Genomic DNA, 20,341 nt, shown 5'->3' with positions numbered 1-20,341 from the left:
GTTACAACGGCAGACGATGAGAGGTGTGTGTGTCCTACAACCAACCCCTCTTCCACAGTCGAGAATGGCAGGAGGCACCTATCTATCTCTGCTTGCAACCCTGAGCCAGGCACATACTTAAGCCATTTCTTGTAAGAGTCAGACCAGGTGGTGGTGGGTAGGTCTCATGCCTTTTCTCGCCCAGCCTGTTGGAGACCCACCTGCACTGTAGATAAATAATTAGAAAGTCACTGTGTTAGGGAAAAGTGAGTGAATGGCTCACGTGGTACAGTACTCAAGTGAGAGGCCCAGATCTAGGCCTACTGCTCCAGCTAGTATCTATTTATATACCTTGGGAATACTTTTTACTTCCATCCTAAAACCTCTGCTGAATGTTCACATGGGATATCATCCACTAGCTCAGCAGTTCTCAAACTAGGTCATGACCGCAAAGTGGATGAGAACCCCATTTTAATCAGGGCTGGCATTAGATTGGCTGGGGTCCAGGGACAAAGCCAAAGCCTGACCCTCATTGCCCTGGGCTTCGGCTTCAGTCCTGGGTTGTGGGGCTAAGGTAACAGGCCCCCTGCCCGGACAATGGAGTGCAGGCTTTGGCCTCTTCCACCTGGGCTCAGGTGGGCTCAGGCTTCAGTCCCGCTTCCTGGGGTTGTGTGTTAATTTTCGTTGTCAGAAGGGTGTTGCAGTGCAATGAAGTTTGAGCCCTGAGCCTCGCTGTTCTCCATGCTTGACTGAGGCTACAGTGAAGACACTGGCACTTCATTAGGAAGCGTATGTAAAATCTATAACGAGCAAAAGCTGGATGGTGAAAGAGTCAGTACAGAACACCTAAAGCATATTCATTGCTATTCCCCCCCTTCACTGGTTCTGAACACAATCTTGTTTCTAATGGATGCTTTTACTCCCTGAGCTGTATTCTTTTACAACTGTGGCTTTTAAACATCTCATCAGCTCTCCTTAAATTCCCAGTTTTCATTTTCATCTTTCTGCCTAACTGCTTCCTCCCACTAATTTTGCATATAATTTTCCTCAGCCCCCCTTTTGAAGCACCAAGGATATATTACTGGTTGGGACTGTCCTCAGTGCCCTAGGGCAGTGGTCACCAACCCGTCAACCCTGGGGACACCCCCACCACTCCTGGAAGAGGCCAGCATGCCCTGTGGGAGGGGTGGGGGATAGGGGTCTCCGCCCTGCTCCTGACTGCAAGCACTGCCCCCACAGCTTCCAGGAACAGGGAGCTGTGGCCAATAGGAGTTGCGGGGGCAGTGCCACGTGCCCCACGTCCAGGCGCAGTGTGGCCATTTAGTGCACTACTGGCTGGCATGGCCCGGCTCATGATGGGGTGGAGGTGCTGATGTGCCCGAGTGGGGCCAGGGCAGATCCTAGGGTGCCCTTAAATTCAAAAAGTGATCTTGGGTGTAGAAAGGTGGGAGACCACTGCCCTAGGGAACACCACTTACAGTGATTAATTCATCTTTATCCACCATAATGAGGTCTAAAAGTTACCTCTCATTGCCTGCAGTATCTTGTGTTATAAACTTCGGTATAATTTTTAGAAACATATTTTACCTGTCTTCCCCCAAATTGAGGCCCCCATACCACAATTTTTCTGTCCATACAATTCAGCCAAGTACTTAAAGAGCAGCTCCTCTGGTTCCCTGGCCCTCTTGGGCTTTGTCCATTAGCACATTGGTCTCTGGGCATTTAAGAGCCTGCAGTTCTGAGTGATTAACAACTGTAACCCAGCTAATGGTGTCTCCCTTCCCCACCCCTCTCACCCACTTTCTCCTTCCTAAGGGGTTAGAACTCCTGCTTGTAACATTCCAATCATACAAATCACCCCGGCAGGTTTCAGTAATGGCAGTTGTATTCCTCCTTCACCAAAAGGGTCCAGTTCCTCCTATTACCCAGGCTCCTAGCACTGGGAAACAAGCAATGAAGTATCTCACTGGATGGAAAACAAGAGCCTCCCAAGCCTGAGCTCTCAAGGTGACCTGTGCCTCCCATCTTCCCTTCCCTGGTTACCAACACCTCCCCCCCTCCTCCTGCAATTAGCCAGGTTCCAGCTAACCCTTTGATCTACCTCCCTACTGATTAAGGCTATGATTTAATCACAGGTATTTTTAGTAAAAGTCATGGACAGGTCCCAGGCAAGAAACAAAAAAATCACAGCCTGGGACCTGTCCATGACTTTTGCTAAAAATACCTGTGATTGAATCTTTTTTTTTTTTTGGGGGGGGGGGGGAGAGGAGCACCAACTGCGGGGGGTGGGAGGGGAACCCCAGGGCCAGCTGCTCCTCCCACCGCCTGGCACTGCCTCCAGGAGCTGCTGAGCTGCGGCAGTTCCTGCCACCACCGGGACCACCCGTGGGACTGCCAGAGCAGTGGCCGGTGCAGCTGGCTGCAGAGCTACTCCAGCAGAAGCTGGTTTGGATGTCCCCAGGGCTGTCTCAGCAGCTGGCCCTGGGGCCAGCCACACTGGCCTCTGCAGAAGTCACGTAGGTCGCAGGAAGTCACGGAATCAGTGACTTGTGAGACCTTTGTGAGAAACATGGAGTCCTACTACTGGTTAAAGTTTGCATTGAGCCTTTCCAGTGACATTAAATGGGCTCTTCTGTCGAAGAAAGCCTGGGTAACACTGATGGTCCCCATGAGGGGCTGTAATATCCATTAAGCTATGCTCTGGCTTTGGCAACTGACATCTGAAACACTTTAGGAAAGAGCAAGTGACATTTTCATTTACTTGTTCTAGCCTTGGCCCACTGTTTGCCATATTTTTTCCTGGCTTCAGGCAAATGCTTGCAATATATGAATACAGAATCCTAAAGTCCTCTACCTTCATTGAAGGGCTATTATGAGCAGTTATCTGGAGAAGGCCCATGGGTCTTGCAGATAAGCGCTACTTTAAGAACATAATCAATGACAGGTTTCTAAGTAACAAGGGTAATAGGATCTCCTCCTTGGCTCACGGGAAGGAAACAGATGTAGATGTAATATTACGGCCAAGTGAATGTAAACAAATGTGAAGCTGCATCGGTGACTAAGCAGCTCACTTACTAGCCAATTTGCCCATAAAACTACAGTGCGGTAGTGAACAATGTATTCAGGCTTCAGTGCGGGCAAAAACCAAGCTGAAATGTAAGTCACATGGGAAAAACAAGAGGTAGGTTTTATTTCCAAGCTTTAATAATGGAAGCAAAAAAAGGCAGCCACGGGGGTAGCTGCTGCTGCTTGGCTCTGTTGTGATGAAATGTAATCCGGGAGACATCAGTTATAGTATTTCAAAGGGGAAAAAGAACACAGTATTAGTACAAGCTTGCTTATCTTTTTAAAGCTGCACCAAGATCAGTATAATTAAAGATAACTTGGTAAAACAAACTACTTTGTCTCATTTAATTTCTCTATATGTTAAAGAGCACTACAGGGAGATTAAGCTACCACCAGACTTTTAAACCTCAGGTTTGATATGTTGCTAGTACAAAGTTTTCAATAGAAACTGGGCAAAAACAAAGTACAAATACAATCTTCAACACTAATAAAAACACAGTATCAGGAGAGTAATGTGAATGTGTTGGATCCGTTCCAGAAAAAGCCTGGTAATGGGCTTACAGTTCTGAAGCAGGACTACTTAATGGCATTTAGATGTAAATTTTGTGGTCGTGAGAGTCAGTGACTGACTGCACAGGTTAGAACAACATATTGTACAAACTGAACTGTCTTCCAATTATACCTGAAAACCAGCCTGTATCAACCTCGGAGTCTATTCGTAAATACAGCTCATGCTAGATTTTGCAGCAGTTTGAGGCCTGGATTCTGGATCCCTTACTCACGTCCATAATCAATCCAGCTGAAGCCCCTCCTGTATAGTCCCATCCTCCAGACCTTATTCACAAGTTGCCCCACGGACTTCACATGAGTAAAGGTGCAAGATTGGCCCAAGTCACAAAAGGCCCATTCACCCTACGCAGGTTAATATAGGATCTCATCCTAACCAAAATCTCTGTTCATGTTCTGGAGGATTAAATAATGAAATTAAATCTGTTCCGTGCTGTCATTCACACTGTTGGCATCTTTGGCCCCCAAGTCTCACAAGCTAAAGTCACTATTTGGCCTTGTCTTCACAAGAGGCAGGTCTACACTACGGGGTTAAGTCGCCCTAAATTATACAACTCCAGCTACATAAATAACGTAGCTGGAGTCGACGTAGCTTAGGTCAACTTATCGTGGTGTCTACACCGCACTGGGTCGACGGGAGGAACTCTCCCATCGACTTAGCTTAGGCTTCTCGTTCCAGTGGAGTACCGGAGTTGACGGGAGAGCAATCTGTGGTCGATTTAGCAGGACTTCATTAGACCCGCTAAATCGACTTCCAGTGGCTCGATCGCCACAGTATCGATCCATGGTAAGTGTAGACATATCCTAATACCAGAATAGTTCCATCAGTGGTGAAATGGAGCTATGAAGTTTGCTAGTGTAGACAGCATTTGCAACACCAGCAGCGTTCTTGGGGAAGGAAAAACAGCTTTTCATTCACTCCTGTGTCACCTATCTGTACTTAGCATATACCATAATTTTTTTTAGTTTCCTCTAGTTGACTAGGATGATGATTTCCCCCCAAATTAACTACACTGATCCAATTCATTTCAAGAGCCAAGCAGTAGTGACAGTAATGGAAAGGACAGTGCATCCGTAGCTCTGTACGGCACACTGGTGAGAGTGAAAAATTATTCATTCATGTTGTTTCAACTACTACTCCATGTCAACAATAGGAAATTTACAAAAATTAAACACTTCTATTTTCCACTAGCTCTGAGGCAGAAAAAAAGTGCTGAGTTAACTAGACTTTCAATTTTTAATCTTTACAAATATTCAACAGTTATGGCCTTGTCTAAGTAAGGTGCTGGTTCCCAAACTTGCACAACAGTGAAATGTAATTGAACAACACTGCTTCAGTTGTATCAGCAGTTTGAATTACAGCTCTTCTGGTTGATAAGTATGTGGGAAAATACATCGATATTTCCTAAGTTCTGTTTTAAGAAAACTGATTGTCTTTTTATAAGAAGAGACCACCATCTGGTGCAGATTTGTTTTTTCAGCTAAAGAATTTGTATGGCTAATTCTACATTAATGTTGCACAAACAGTTTCAGTGCACTCATTGCCAGCAATGGGATTGCACCAGTACAATCTCACTCCCAACATGAAAATATCAACGTTCTGACAATGAAATGATGTCATAGTTTGCCCAGAAATTAAAAACAAAACCAAACCTTTTAGCACATTTTCCACATTCCCATCATCTTCAGTTACAGGGTACACTTTTAGAGCCAATTTCACATTCCAGGGTAACCCCACCAAAGCCAACCAGAAGTCAGTTGAGTTATTTCAGTATGAGAGCAGGATCTGGCCCAGGCTATTTAGTTAAACCACCACACTGGGTTATACGCTGCCCCAGATCTGCATACAGAACTCCTATTTATGTCCCCATGCAGATGTAAGGAAGGCATGAAATCTTTACACTTCATTATTAAAACATTTTAGTTGCAAAGAGTACATGTTCAAACAAGACTGCCTTGATCAGTTTCAAGATAGTAACGAAGACAGATAAATTAGGTCAAATTCTGCCTTCTGTTACACCTACACATCATGAAGAATACACAAATACATCCAAGGGCATAATCTGAACAGGTAATACTACACTTTGAAAGCATTAGATTATTTTAACTAAAACAGAGACTGCCATCTGTTTTATATCCCTTACACAACGGCTGAAAACACAAGATGCAAGAAACACGGACATCTCTGTAACCTTCAGGACAGGCCATCATTTTATGAAGTGATACAGAAAGTAGTCAAGAAAAAGTGCGATATACATTTTAAATATAGCCCCGCCCCCATTTGCCATATCACTGTTCTTTGTCGGGGTATGGAAGAAGAGATCAGAAAGGAAGTGACTTTGGTATACTTGTTCGAACGTTAAGAGATCTTTAACTATGGAACCCTGTAGGATATGAAAGTGAAATTAGAAAAGTTACCAGAACCTTAGAAGCTACAAGAAGTAGAATTTCAAATGAGTTACATTTATTCAATTAAAAAATTGACAGTTAGTAATGGTCACATGAACACCAGGGAACTGTATCTACATTTCCTGACGTCAATATGAGTGGCACTAGTTTTCTACATATACAAATCTAATGCCAGTTAGAAAGTACAAAACCAAACCAAAACCCAAGACACTGTGAAATCAACACTGCTTAAAAACTCAAAATTCAGTCCACTTGATATATTTTAAAATAAATAGTTTTACCTCATTTAAAAAACTCAGCTGCTATCAAAGCAGTTACTATTTTAAGATCATTCCCAAAAGTCTTTCATAAATAGTCACCCATTTTGATTGTCTATTAGTGCAGCACCTCTCAGTCTTGGCTGGGATCTCCATATCAGGCAATACAGTATTTGGTTCATACACAGTGTTTTGTTTTTCCTTTTTATTTATAGGTACAATTTAGCATACCATGCTGGCAAAACCCATGCAGATGACAAAGCATGAAGCAAACAAAGCCTGTAAATTACTTGTTTATTAAAGAAAAAAAAACAAGGAATGTAGTGTTAAAATCAGGATATTAAAAAAAGGTCTAATGGACAACCAGATTTAATTTAAATATCTCTCTCAAAGTTTATCTCATTTACTATGAGCCATTCAACATTCAACTTCAAATATACTGAATACAAAATTCTTTATCCCAATTAGTATCAAATAGTTTTTAACTTTTTCCACTGGGGATAAGTAAAAAAAAGATTCACCACTACGTTAATCTTTTTCTCCCTTTTAGCCAAAAATAATAATTTCCCCAGCCCTTCTCAATGTGTATCTTGTTTCAAGAATGATTTCAAAAGGAGATACTGTACTTACGAATCTAACATGCATGCGCTGACGCTGCATGATGCCATGTCATTTAGAACACACTCATAACTACATCTGGTTTTATCGCTAAGAATGCTAGTTATTCTAGAATTGGGGACTGCAACAGTCTACTAAAGGCCACATCTGTAAACCCTCTACACATATTTTAATGCAAATTATAATCCCAAGGGCCATTTAGAATTACTGAACAGGCTAATAAGCCTCCTGATCATTTCTTTCTCACAGGCAATTGTGCAACTTTAAAAGAAATCTCTAAAAGAAGATAGTATTTATGTAGATTTAGCCTTTCCCAAAGCCATATTAAAACAAAATCAACCAATTTTAGATGCCTTTTTAATCTCACACTTAGAGCCTCAAAGGATCACCACATTTAGAAACACTTTCCAGAAATGCCTCTTTTTGACAGTTTTCTATATTTTGATTCCTTTGGACCACTTTTGAACCGTTCCATTGCCTAAAATAATTAACTGTTTTCAAAATGGTTTTTTTTCAGTAAAGTGCTTATCATTATTCCAAACCCCTTTTTTAAACTGCACTACTTGAGTCTTGCGAGGGTTTCTCCTTTTCCCATGAAAAATTGCCAGCATGGGCACTGAGGAGAACTAAGGACCCTACTGAGCACAGTACATCAGCATTCACTTAAATTGGACTAACTTACATGCTTCAAGTTAGGCATACTGCTGAACTGGGGCCTATCTGTTGTAAAGATATTGGAATATTAACTTAGATGTTGGTTGGCAGCAGGCATAATGCCTACAAAGATGGTGATACCCTGGAGCCATCGCACCAGGAGGTAAACGTCTAGATAAAATGGAAGGCATATGGAGAGTTCTTACTATAATCTTTTCATATTTATATACAAATATAACATATATTAAATATAATATAAAAATAGCTATATTTCTTTTCCCTCTGAAATTCTGAGGCTTTTCTTTGAGTTCTCACTCAACCCAGGCAAACTTACTAATTTTCTCATCAAAACTCTATTAAGAAAATACAGCATGATACTTTACTTAACTGTACGTCACCAAGGCATTTATCCACAATACAACATTTTCTCCTTCTTAGCCAACTTCCTCACTCCTGTCAGAGTCATTCTGTAACATTACACATCACAGCAGCAAATGCTATGATATCTCTTGGGATGTCAAACAACAGGTTTGCCACACCTGTGAGTAAGCTGGGCAGAAGCAGCAGGCTGATTAGAAGAGAGAAAGACTGGGGCCCGATTTTCTTCCCACTGAAGTCAATGGAGTTTTGCAATTGACTTTAATAGGACCAGAAGTGAGTGCCTTGTTTGAACACAAATCCTTTAATAGTCAGTGAAAGAGAAGCAGAACATCCACGCCAATTAGAGTCAGTGAAATACTGTGTGCTTTTTCTGTTTTTTTTTTTTAAACATTTGCCTGAATTGTGGCAGAAGCTTTTCAAATGTATGTAATAATTTTTCAGTCTCTTAGAATTCCCCCTCTTCTCTTTATCAGCTAGCAGGTAAAGAGTAGCTTCATTTTTGGATGACTTTCCCCTCTGAGCTTATGGAAGGCTTCTTGATCAAAGCACAGAATTTTTCCTCTTAGTCCTCTGCCAAGAGCTATGTTAATATAAAACCTCTCAGACCTAAGTTAGGCTGCCTTTTTATTGTCTGACCTACAACAGCACACCACAGTATTTTTTTTGGTTGAGAGAGGGGGTTTGAATGAAGCTTATATATAAAACTCTCTCAGCTGTCTGCTGGTTATGCTCTGCAGTTTCTGTAGCTGCAAATGCTACATCTTATCGGTTGGTTTTACCACCACACTACATTTCTAAGAGTAATATTAAAGCTCTCCCAACTTCCTTCTTTAGTGCTATTTTATTATTGTAATTAGGTTAAAACCCTTATCTAACAAGTCTATTTCCCACTAAAAGTCTTTATGGAATGGACCTCTGGTCAATGCAGCTTAAATTTTGGATACAGGCGGAATGCTATGGCAGGATTAGCAAGGCAATTTGAAAAAAATAAATAAAAGTCAATGCAGTTTTGCTTTTCTAAAACTTAAAAAAATATATGTTTCTAACAATTATACTGGTTCAGGGAATGACTGAAATCCCTTTAAAGAGCATAGAGAGAGAAAGTTTCCTGGATATGTTTAATATTTGTATCTATTCCTACTCCTTGTTGCAAGAGACTTCCTGGAGCAGAAACCAATCCAGTTCTCTTTGGTTCTTTACTTCTTACGCCCTCCTCCCTTTTCCACTGTGATTCTCCCAGGATCCACTGTTGACCTGTTGCTTTATTGTTTGGGGGTGAGGGGCTAATCTGATGAGGAGATGACAGTGGAAAGGCCAAGGCTAATTTTAAGAACAAGCTTCAAAAGGTAACTGCATCTAGTGTTCACTAACTTAGCACTACCTTTCAGTCAGCTCTGGTCACCCAATAATACAATCAAACTGTTCCTAATATTTAATATTCCACCACAATTTGGTTACATTCATACAGCTCCTCCCTAATACTCTGACTTAATTCAGCTTCTTGACTAAAAACTTTCCCTCCTCAGTGTTAATTTTAATTAATTTTCTCTTTTAACTACCAAGTCTATCTTAGTATTAGCTCATTTTGCTTTGCAGATGTGATTTGTATGAAGTAGTACCATAGAAATCTACTGAACATTTAAAAATAGGAAATCATTTCTGTTGGAACTTTTTATTATCTTTATAAAGTGTGGTTGCCTTCTGAAGTCTTAGTTTAGTGGTATCCCTTTTAAGTCAATACTCAGTGTGTTAAACATGCAGTCCTAATCACCTCTTTATTTTTCCATTAAATTCCAATCAATAAAGTAAAATTGGATCTGATCTGATTAAAAAGTGTCAGATTCATTCCCCCCCCCCAAATGACTAATCTCTGTTTTGGAACCTCTAAATAGTGCTACTCCTTACTCGCTGAACACTTTACAGGTAAATCATTAGATATCTGTTTCCATTTTAGTGTCTGAGGGGAGAGGCCCTCCTTTAAAAAATGCTCATGATCTCAACTCAGACGATTGTTAAAATACTTGTATATATGAACACAAACAAGATATAGCTATGAAGTAGAAACACGTTTTGTTGAGATTATACTAAGACTTCAAAATTGTAAAATCGTAACAGATTCAAGACAACATAATTCAAGATGTTCAACGTTATCACCTGAATTAAAATCAAGGCACTATGGGTTTCTTGTTTTTTTGTTTTAAAATGACCCTGAATCAGTTCTGACTGAAGAAAGATCTAATTTTTAAAGGAGAATAAAAAGATTCCAACATATTTTAACAAGTTACAATTCTCACCACAGAGAAGGTGGTTAAAAAGTGCCTAAAATGTTATTAAGTGTAAATATATTGTTGTGCAAATTACTCCTATAGCTGACACATTTTTAAAAATTACTTTCATGTAGTTTTTTTAAAACCCTTTACATAAATATTTCCAACTATGATCTATATCAAAAGATAGCTTTGGGGAGTAAAATTCCAAACCATCCACAATAAAGCAGTGCAAATTCCTATTTTTCAATCAAAAAACAATGAATAATTGTGAAATGATGGATAATACTTCTGAAATCTGAATGTCTTGAACCCTGATGCGTGACCATCAGTTCAATCAGTTTCATCAATAATTTAACCCCCAAAAAATCCACTAACCAGCACACTATACCTCACTGAACAAACTGTGACATCGCAGACAAAGCACAAACAAGAGACTTGTGCCCACATTAAGGGTGAAAATTATGATGCATCATGTTGTAAACAAAAGGGTAGAACAGAGGAAAATATTAGTCAGAGCATGGTGTGAGAATTTCGGGAAACATTCAACCCTACAAATAACAAGATTACATTTTCATGCATCATATAAAATATTTTTGCTCTCTCTCCTTTTATCCAGACATATACACATTGTTTTACAACATCTGTATAATACAGAATCTGATTCCACACAACATTTTGAAAATATTTACTTGTCCCATAATCATCTGAGAAAAAAAAATTTAAATGTCTTTTGGACTGTATTTGTAGCATTATTGAGAGCAACTGCATGTCCATGGTCACATTTGACAAACTTACAGGACTGCTAAAGATACCAACATTTTTAGTGCCCTTTTCAGTTCACTGAGGGTTTGAGACTTGATCTGGACAAGTTATTACGTGGCAGCACATCCTTTAGAACACAGAAATTGGGACAACTAAAAGACTGTCAAAGTTGGCCATGTCCCTGTTATCTTTTTGCTCTTTGTACCTAAGGTACCTCCACAACATTTTGTAGTAGTTTCTTCTGCAAACAGATTCCCAGAAGTTAGAAGTAGACCTCAATACTGTACTTTATAAAGCCTTTGGACTTCTACCTCTACCATCATCAGTGCAAATGTTTATGGAGCAGCCCCTCCCTGCTGTTTGCTTCTAGAAGAAGTGAATCTCCATGCTACTGTGGCTGAACTTTGGAAGGATCAATCATGTTGTCAGTTCTATGTCGTGAGAGTTGCTGCTGCTGCTGCTGAGATTGATGCTGCTGGTGGTGTGATTGAGTAAAAGTGCTTTGTTGTAGTGGGAAAGCAGCAGAGAGAATAAGCTGAGTTGATTGATTTCCATGAAGTAGCCTGGATGTCTAAAAAGAAATAAATAAAAGAGGATTATTGCCCACACTATGAAAATGCAGATCTGGTTACACTTTAAAACTCTCACATGAGGTTAAACATCAATAGGACCACGACTACTTTCACTTATAATTGCACAAACTACAGAGAATTAATATTTTCAGCATCTGACTAACTGTAAAGCAATTTATTGGATCTTGGTATGTGATGTCAATGCTAGGAGCACTATGGCAATAGTTAGAGGCAGAGATACACAGCAATTGTAATTAAAGGCTTTATCAGAGCACATACCCCTAATGATCTGAGTATAGTTACGGTTGACCCGCCAACTTTAACTTTGACATTTCAAGAATCTAACTTTCAATTTTAACATTATTTTCAGAGAATGCCCATACACATATACACAAACTATTTAGGGATGCTGTAAGGGATCATCTTCCTTTAAAAGGAGGCAAAATTTCAGGTCCAAATAGGTTGACTGTGTATCTAGTTCAGTGGTTCCCAAAGTTTTTGTTGTAGCAGATTGCCCCTCTAATGGACTGGCAACTGGCATGTCTCCTTTCCCCCCTTCCCGAGGCCTTCCTGTGAGACGTATTCCAGTATGCTAGTTCTGCAAGGTCACTGCTGCCTCTCCTTTTACTAGTCCATTCTACCTCCTCTTTCTTCCTCTTCACTCTTTTTTGATTTCTCTTATTTTTAGTATGTATTTTCTTTTTTGCTCTTTTGTTATTCTCAATCTGTTCCTCCTTTTCTTTCTGATCCAATCTCTTCTCTTCCCCATGGTGGCTTCTTCTCTCCTTACTCATGAGAAGGCTATTGCTGCTCAGGCATCCACTGGTACCTCCCTGAGGCCCAGACAGCATGTGCTCCTGCAGCTACACAGAAGCAGAGAAAAGACACTCCTGAGCCAGCTCACAGAAGCAGCTCACAGCTCCTGCAGCTACACAGCTCACAGCTCCTGCAGCTACACAGAAGCAGAGAAAAGAAACTCCTGATACTCCTGAGCCAGCTTGTTGCATTGTGGGCCACCATGGCAACTGGAGGGAAAGCGAGAGATTTACAAAGAGATGCCTGCCCCTTTACTTAGAATCACGCAAGTATGTTTATGGTGAGATGAGGTGGACCCGTGTGACAATTTTTCCTGTCCCCATTGTTTCTCTCCTTTTCTCCATGTCCCGCTCCTAGTGTACTCTTATGCCCACAGGCTGGGAAACAGGTTTTTAAGTGCAGTTCTTATGTGTGAACTTGACAATAAACATCGCAAGAGACTTTAAGTAAGGTCTATGAAAGCATCTCCTCCAGTGCACATCGTTTGTCTGAGATTAACAAGGGTGCTTATTTAAATAACATTCTCAGTTACCAAACTTGCAGTCTATGCTGAACCTGTGGACATCACTATCTGAAAGTTTGTGCAAGCTGACAGATTTCTAGACATTGCTGCATTACCTGTAAGAACTGCTGCGGGTGCTGCGCCAGCTGAGCTTGAGCCGACTGCTGAACTGTACTGAGCTGCTGCTGCTGCTCTTGCTGACTCTGTTGCTGCTGCGTTATTGATAATGTCTGTGGCTGCTGCTGTTGTGCAGCAAAAGTGGGGTAGGCAGTCACCACCTGTCCCATAAACATAGTGCTTGGTACCATTACCGCTCCACATGCTACAGGGGCAGTGACTAGTTTTGTGACAAGCTGCTGACCTTGAGAAAATCTGTGAAAGGGAAAAGACACCAGGTGGTCTTATCAGCTTAGTTTGGGGAAAAAAATCTGCTTCAGGTACACTGGATGAACTTTCCTGTATCAATTTGATGAGGTAAGTGCCAGTTATCACGGACAGGGTCATTCAAGACAAACCCATTTTTCCTTTGCTTACTACAAACTAAACAAATTCAAATGCAACGGGCTACACCTTGCCTTCAAAGGCCCACCCCTCCACCTGTGCCTTAACACCACGAGTTTTAAGGAATTACAGGAGTATCTTTTTGCAAGTTTGGTCCTCAGACTACAGCACATGCACATGCCTACACTAAGTAACTGCATGAAATTGTTGGTTTAACTTTTGTCTCCTTTTCCGTAAGATCTGGTGACCACTAAAGCACAGAGAGCTCTAGCAAAATCATCTGAATGAACATTGCTCCTTTATATTTACCTGATCTGTCTGTCCTGGGTGAAAGTAGTTACTGCAGCACTCTGGTTATTGTTTTGTGGTAAACTAGATGGAATCTGGACCACATTTCCTGTCGTTGGCTGGGAAATCACCATAGTGTTATATAAGGGGGCTGAAAGTGTATTCTGTGACTGATTGGTAAGAGAAGCCTGTTGATTGTGCCCACTAAGTATATTTTGTTGAGTATGCTAAGAAAGAAAAACATGTCATAAATTAATTGAATACAGCTGTAAAAACAAATACCCCTTTCAAACACAGAAGGCACAGCTTGCTTTGCAGTTATAAATAAAAATGCTGTACACTAGCAGTTAATTATTGCTAATACTAAATGTTCTTATATATGCTTTATACTCTCAAAACACTGTACGAAATACAAAATAATTAATCCATTCCTACAACATCTTTGTGAGTGACGTAAATATATATTATCCCAGTTTTTACAGATGAGCAAACAAAGGTTAAATGATTTGTCCCAGGCCATGCAGTGAGTAAGTGTTAGTGCCAGGATTAGGATCCAGGAGTTTCTCAGACCCAGCCCCATGCTCCTCTTCCAAAACTCTTATAACATTAGGAGAACTGCACAAAAAGGTGGAATGGTGGGCCAGGCAGAACTGCAGGTGTAAGCATGCGCAGTCCCTAGAAGCGTTGGGTTGAGGGGAAGACAGAGAGCACGTCACTTTGCACTAGTCCAAACAGCTTTAGTGAGCTCTATGAAGGCACTTTATTGGGACTGAAGGCAACATAGGTCACCATGACAAAAGGCTTTCAAGGGTGGTGGGAATAAAAAAACTAGGGATGTGTCAATGTGAGTAGGTAGGGGGTGGAAATCCTTAGGGCTCCAGAAACAGGATTCTTGACTAAAATGTTACATTGCTTTATTCATTCAAAGCCAAATGTTCCAAAGATATATTCACATTTTAACTGATCAAATACTATTATTTTAAAGGGACACCATTAACTTTCAATCTGAGTTAAAAAAAATTGAATTTAAAGTATTTTCAGGTATTACACCTGCCCTTATTGTCCCCTACCCAATTCTATGGCTTTACAGTCACATTTTACTACTTTTAAACATGTTCCTCTGCTGAATGAAAAGGCCACATGAAAAGGAAGAATGATTAGCTAAAGCCTGCTTTTGAGGATGGGTCCTTCCAAAAGAACTACTTGTTATTCACTGCTCATCATTTATACTTGATAATTCTTCTATCAAGAGAAGACTATAAAATCTAAGCCTTTTCCTGAAAGAGAAAACAAAATATATTTCAACCCGAAACATTTAGGGTATGAACCTGTGTTTCTTGCACATTCAAAATTTCCACTGACTTCAATGAAAATTCTCTATATTGAATCACAGCAGGATCAGGAAGGCCCATAATGGGTTTCAATTTTGTTTCCATGTGATTATACTACCTAGCATAGGTACTTATGACAAACTTTACCTGTGTTGCTGTACTCTGCAAAGGCTGTTGCTGTATCATGTGCTGAGTACTAATATGCCCAGTGTTCATTCCGCCTTGAATTTGATTAGCCTGAACAACTTGACCTTGCATGTTTATTGGTGTAAGCTGCTGAATGTTAGAAGAGTTTCCAGAAGTAAGCTGCACAGAACCAAAATTTAATCCAGGAGTTGATTGCTGCAAAAACATCTTTAAGAAAATCCACAAATTAGTTTTTTTTTAAAACAAACTATTGACGGTTTAAAGTATTACTAAAAATTCTTAATACAATACCTTTGAAAAACAATTAAAGACAGAAATACTGTTTAACTGTAGGTGCCAGAGGCTTTATGAGTGTACTATAAGCAATGGATAACGCACGATTAAAATCTCTTTATTATACCAGTTTCGTTCTGGATTAATGTAATTCAATATTTAACAGAGATACAGTAGTGTAACTCTGGTGTGAAGAGGATTAGATCCCTACATATTTAGTTTAAGATTTGCATTTAAAGAAGTACAAAGACAGCTTGTACAAAATTTTGAAAAAGACAACATTAATTAGAAACTGCATTTCTCTTTCCAATATCTCCAGCAGTTTAGTGAAATGAAGGCAATGATGGGAAAATAATTTTATAACTGACAGATCCGAATACTATACATAATTTCTTCCCTGGAAATTGACAGTCTGTAGCAACGATCTATAAGGCAGGGCTTTCCCAATATTATCCATTTTGCCTAGATTGGAGGAGTTCAGCATGTAGAAAGTCATTTAAGTCCTTACTAAAAAGTCAGTGTTAATCCAACTGTAACTCACCTGAAGCCCTTGACCATGGACCATTTGAAGCTGTTCTTGAATCTTACGCAACTCTTCTTGCTGACGATGAATATTTGCCTCTATCATTCGTGTTCTTTGCTCCAGCTGGTCCTTTAGGTGCTGCATGGCTCCCAATTGGGCTGAAAACTGAAACATAGGCTGCAGAGCCATGTATAGGTTAAAAGAGTTTGAATCAGAAACAGACAAACTTGACCTACAAAAGGTAAATCATCCCTTCATAGTAGCAATGGGAACCAAGCCCTATCTAGGAACATGCTACACTTGTTGTCTACCACAACCTCTAGGCCAGTGGTGCCCAAACTTTTCCTCTCGTGATCCCCCTTATCAGTAATGGAATCTGTCTGTGCCCCCCTCCATTACTCCACAGTTGGCTCAGCAGAGAGGCTGGCCTGAAGGTGGAGCTGGGGGCAGAACTGGGGATAGGGGAGGAGCTGGGGCTTGAGGGGAGCTGGCACAGGGGCGGAAATGGAATGAAGGCAGAGCTGAGCTGGGGGAAGAGCATAGGACGGAGTGGAACTGCATCTGGGGCTAGAGCTGGGGGCAGAGTGGAGCTGTGGCTGAGGTTGAAGCTGGGCTATGGGCAGGGCAGGAGGCAGAGTGGAGTTGCAGCTGGGGCCGGAGTTGGGTTGGGGGTGAAGCAGGGGGAGGAGCGGAGCTGTAGCTGGGGCTGGAACTGGTCTGGGGGCAGAGTAGAGCTGTGGCTGGAATCGAAGCTGGTCTGGGGGCAGAGCAGGGCTGGGTGGTGCTCCATCTCCAGTCCCCATCCAGGGCCCCACCACACGCCCCCCCCCCAAAAAAGTTTCTCCACCCCCCCCAGGAAGGGACACATCCAACAGTTTGGGGAGCACTGCTCTAGGCACAATTACTTAGTTGTGAAAAGTTCTGAGATTAAACATTAAATGTATGTGTCAGAGAACTCCCGAACAAAATAACCCAAACAAACAAACGACACAAAACAACACACAACTGCCCTGCACACATGTCAACCTCTCAGCAAAAAGCCTGAGCAATTAGATGGGTTTACAATGTAACCTGAAGACATAAAAACTCAGCTGTATATCTCTAGGGACTGTCAGCATCAGCTGACTTCAGCTGTTCCGGACAGGGCTTGGAAGATACAGTCTCTAAGATAACCAGGACAAAAGCCATGTAGGCTATTACAGATCCCCATTGCCATGCCAGAACATTGTGCATCTCCCCTCCTTCCCACCAGAGCACAAATTCAATATTAATCTGATTTTATACTTAGGGCTGGATTTTTAAAACAGATTTTAACTTTTAACCGTGACAATTTGTGTAAGATTTGTGTCATTAGCAAATCAGGTACTTAAGTTTGTACTAAATAAACTGCAACAACAATTATTTGCATCTAGCAAAATTGGCTAAAAATCAATTGTTACATTCATTTTGGGAGAAGTTTACCTTAATTAGGCACAAGACAGAATGCAAGTAAAGATGACTGCATAAAATAAACTTTCATCACACAGTTCAGTTAATGAGAAAGTCCTTAATGCCCTATTCCTAAATGGGGTTATTTGCTGAAAGAGCCTGTCAATAAATATACAAAACTAATCCATACCTGGGACATGCCTGGCTGGATCTGTAAAGTTGCAGGTTGAGACATCATTGGCTGTGCTAATGGTTGTCCAACAGACTGGGCATTTAAGGACTAAGATTTAAAAGCATACCATAATTATCCAACAGAGCTCGTCTCATACTAGATATAACTAAATTATTTAAGAGAAACGGTCAATTCCAAGATGGCACAACAGTACATTTTGTTAAAACACACTTTTATATAACACAAGGCCAACAGAATGTATCTACATTTATTTTTAATATTTCAAGGGGATAATAGTCTTTAAGCAAGTAAATGTTCCCTGCGATGTTTGAAACCAAAATATTGCAGCATTGTGAACATCCGGGTACAAGTGATTACATGGGGTATCTTTGTTCAAGTTATGATATATGTCAGAAATAAATAAATACAAATAGTGAAAGGGAAACGGGAATTTTAAACCTGTAATAATTGAAGGGTGGTGTTAGTAAGTAAAGATACTTGTTTTCAAACATTTTTAAGTTAACAGCATCCTTTTATTCCCCTTCTAAATCATCTCAAACCAACAATAAACCTGCCTCAAATCACAGTCAATGAACAGCTCATAGCAGAGGGCATGTATGGGATTTTCTAATATTATCAGGATTTCAGGAACTATATGAAACTATTCCATAACTTTGTTATTGGATGGGTTATACCTAGTTTATGAAAAATTGTATGAGAAAGAAAGCATAGATTTATGCATGTTGTAACAGGGTGACTTGGCCCTTTAAGGGCTAGAGGTCTGGAGACAGTCAACCCTAGTTAATAAGGAAGCACACCTGAGCAAGGACCAGCTCATCCACCTATAAAAATGCAGCAGGAAGCTGCAGAGCGAGAATTCTCAGGGAGACTAGAATGCACAACAGAGGCTGCTGGGAACAAGAAGGCTCCCTCAGAGAAACCTGGAACTTGGGGAGTGAGACTACAGGCAGGAAAGGTCTGGAAGTGACCTGATAATGGGGTAAACCAATGAACTTAAGGAAGGACCTGAGAACTTTATTTTGAATGTTTATTAATTTAATAAACCAGACCCTGAGGAGGCGTATGAATAGACAAAAGTGTTTGAGAGTTACTCCAGAAGCCCCTTGAAAGGGGACACTGCGGCAGGGGTCCAATTTCAGGGTTGCCTGAGGCAGGGGTCATGGGAGACGGTCACCCAATGACACACATGCTTAACTATATGTAGGGTCCTAACAAATTCACAGCCATGAAAAATGCATCATGAACCATGAAATCAGATTTTCCCAATGAAATCCGGCTACTGTAGGGAAGGGGGGCTCCTACTGTGCGCTGGGCTCCAGATGGTAGTCCTGGCTGTGCTGGGACTTCCTCTTCCCCTGCAGGGGCCACCCACAGGGCTGGGTCAGACCCACCTCCAGGAACCTCCCCTGGCTTCAGGAAGCTCCGCAGCTGCTGGCTGGGAGTCCAGCTCTGAAGGCAGTGCCAAAGTAAGGGTGGCACACTCCTGGAGGTGGGTCTGACCTGGCCTCAGGAAGAGGAAGAGGAAGTCCTGTCCCTCCCCAGCTCCACTAGGACTAGCAGCTGGAGCCTGGTGCATGGTTGGAGACCCCAGCAGTGGTGCCCCCAGTCCTGCCCCTCCCCAGCTCCAGGCGCAGTGCTCGGGGGCTAAAGGGGCCTTGAGCTGGCTGTGTGTGTGTTGGAAGAACAGTGCCCCCCGACCACAGGGCCCTCAGCAGTCGCTCACCCATAAGGCCAGCCCTGCTCCCTCCAAAAGTGACAGCTCCCTCCATACCCTGCGACCCTCAAATCTGCGCTGCTACTGACGGCAGCGCTGGCTTTAGAGCTGGGCTCCCAGTTGGCAGCTGCTGCTCTCTGACTGTCCAGTTCTGAAGGCAGCGCCCCTGCCAGCAGCAGCACAGAAGTAAGGGTGACAATCCCACGATCCCCTCCCCATGACCCCCTTTTGGGTCAGACCCCCACAGTTACAACACTGAAATTTCAGATGTAAATATCTGAAACCGTTAAATTGACTATTTAAAAAATCCTATGACCATGAAATTGACCTAAATGGACCATGAATTTGGTAGGGCCCTAACTATATGAGTAGTCACAGTTAGTTTAACATGTAAAATTAAACACATGCATAAGCATTTGTGTAAGTAATCTTGATCATGCAATCTTGGCAATCAAGTACCCAGACTGAAAATATTTTCACTTCCAGATCAAACTCTATGCTTTAAGGAAAAAAATGTAAAGTTTACTGTAGATTTAAACATTTTCATTTACAAGTGAAATAAATGGATTTTACACAGAGACCCTCCTCTGAAGAGTTACCTGACTACTAAGTGATGACCTCCTTGGTGCAGTCTTTTCATGCCCAGGTAAGTTTTGTCTTGGAGGAGTGCTAGTGTCCATTGTCATCTTTGTTGGCGTTGCTAATGATGATCAATGTAAAAGCGAAAACACATTTTGTTAATAATAAGCCAGATCCTATAACTCCATACACGAAAATATCAAAGGGAGTTTTGCCTGAGCAAAAGCTTCAAGCACATTTTTCAGAAGTACATTTCTATCAGTTGTATAGGTCTGACAGTATGAAATAAGATTTTATTTTAATATCCGATGTTTCAAATGGGTCTCTACTGGTCAACATTTAAATGTAGAACTCTCTGGATAAACCTGGTACCGTCAGGCTGCTGCACTACCATTAGTTAAGCCATTGAGAGGGACATTTTTAAATTCAGTGTTTCATTCAGATATATTAATAAAGTATTTTAAAAGTTTTAAAATGCGTTATTTTAATAAAAACACAGCAAAAAAGGACA

The 20,341-nt window shown here is 41.2% G+C and overlaps 1 protein-coding gene across 7 annotated transcripts in view; it reads right to left on the bottom strand.

Moving 5' to 3' along the window:
• Positions 1 to 5,873: 5,873 nt before the first annotated feature.
• The window catches only part of CLOCK (clock circadian regulator), a 90,047-nt gene continuing 75,579 nt past the window's right edge, over positions 5,874 to 20,341 (bottom strand). For all 7 annotated transcript variants that reach the window (XM_074951382.1, XM_074951384.1, XM_074951386.1 and 4 more), the window contains 7 exons: positions 19,851 to 19,951; positions 17,535 to 17,624; positions 15,935 to 16,093; positions 15,121 to 15,327; positions 13,664 to 13,869; positions 12,970 to 13,225; positions 5,874 to 11,534 (listed from right to left, as the gene is read on the bottom strand). In XM_074951382.1, the coding sequence (XP_074807483.1) occupies positions 11,352 to 11,534; positions 12,970 to 13,225; positions 13,664 to 13,869; positions 15,121 to 15,327; positions 15,935 to 16,093; positions 17,535 to 17,624; positions 19,851 to 19,951 (1,202 nt within the window). In that variant the 3' untranslated portion in view covers positions 5,874 to 11,351. The remainder of the gene's footprint in view (positions 11,535 to 12,969; positions 13,226 to 13,663; positions 13,870 to 15,120; positions 15,328 to 15,934; positions 16,094 to 17,534; positions 17,625 to 19,850; positions 19,952 to 20,341) is intronic.

This window comes from Natator depressus, chromosome 4 (assembly GCF_965152275.1).
Source record: "Natator depressus isolate rNatDep1 chromosome 4, rNatDep2.hap1, whole genome shotgun sequence".
Classification (NCBI taxonomy): Eukaryota; Metazoa; Chordata; order Testudines; family Cheloniidae; genus Natator; species Natator depressus.
This window is presented reverse-complemented; position numbering and strand designations above follow the sequence as displayed.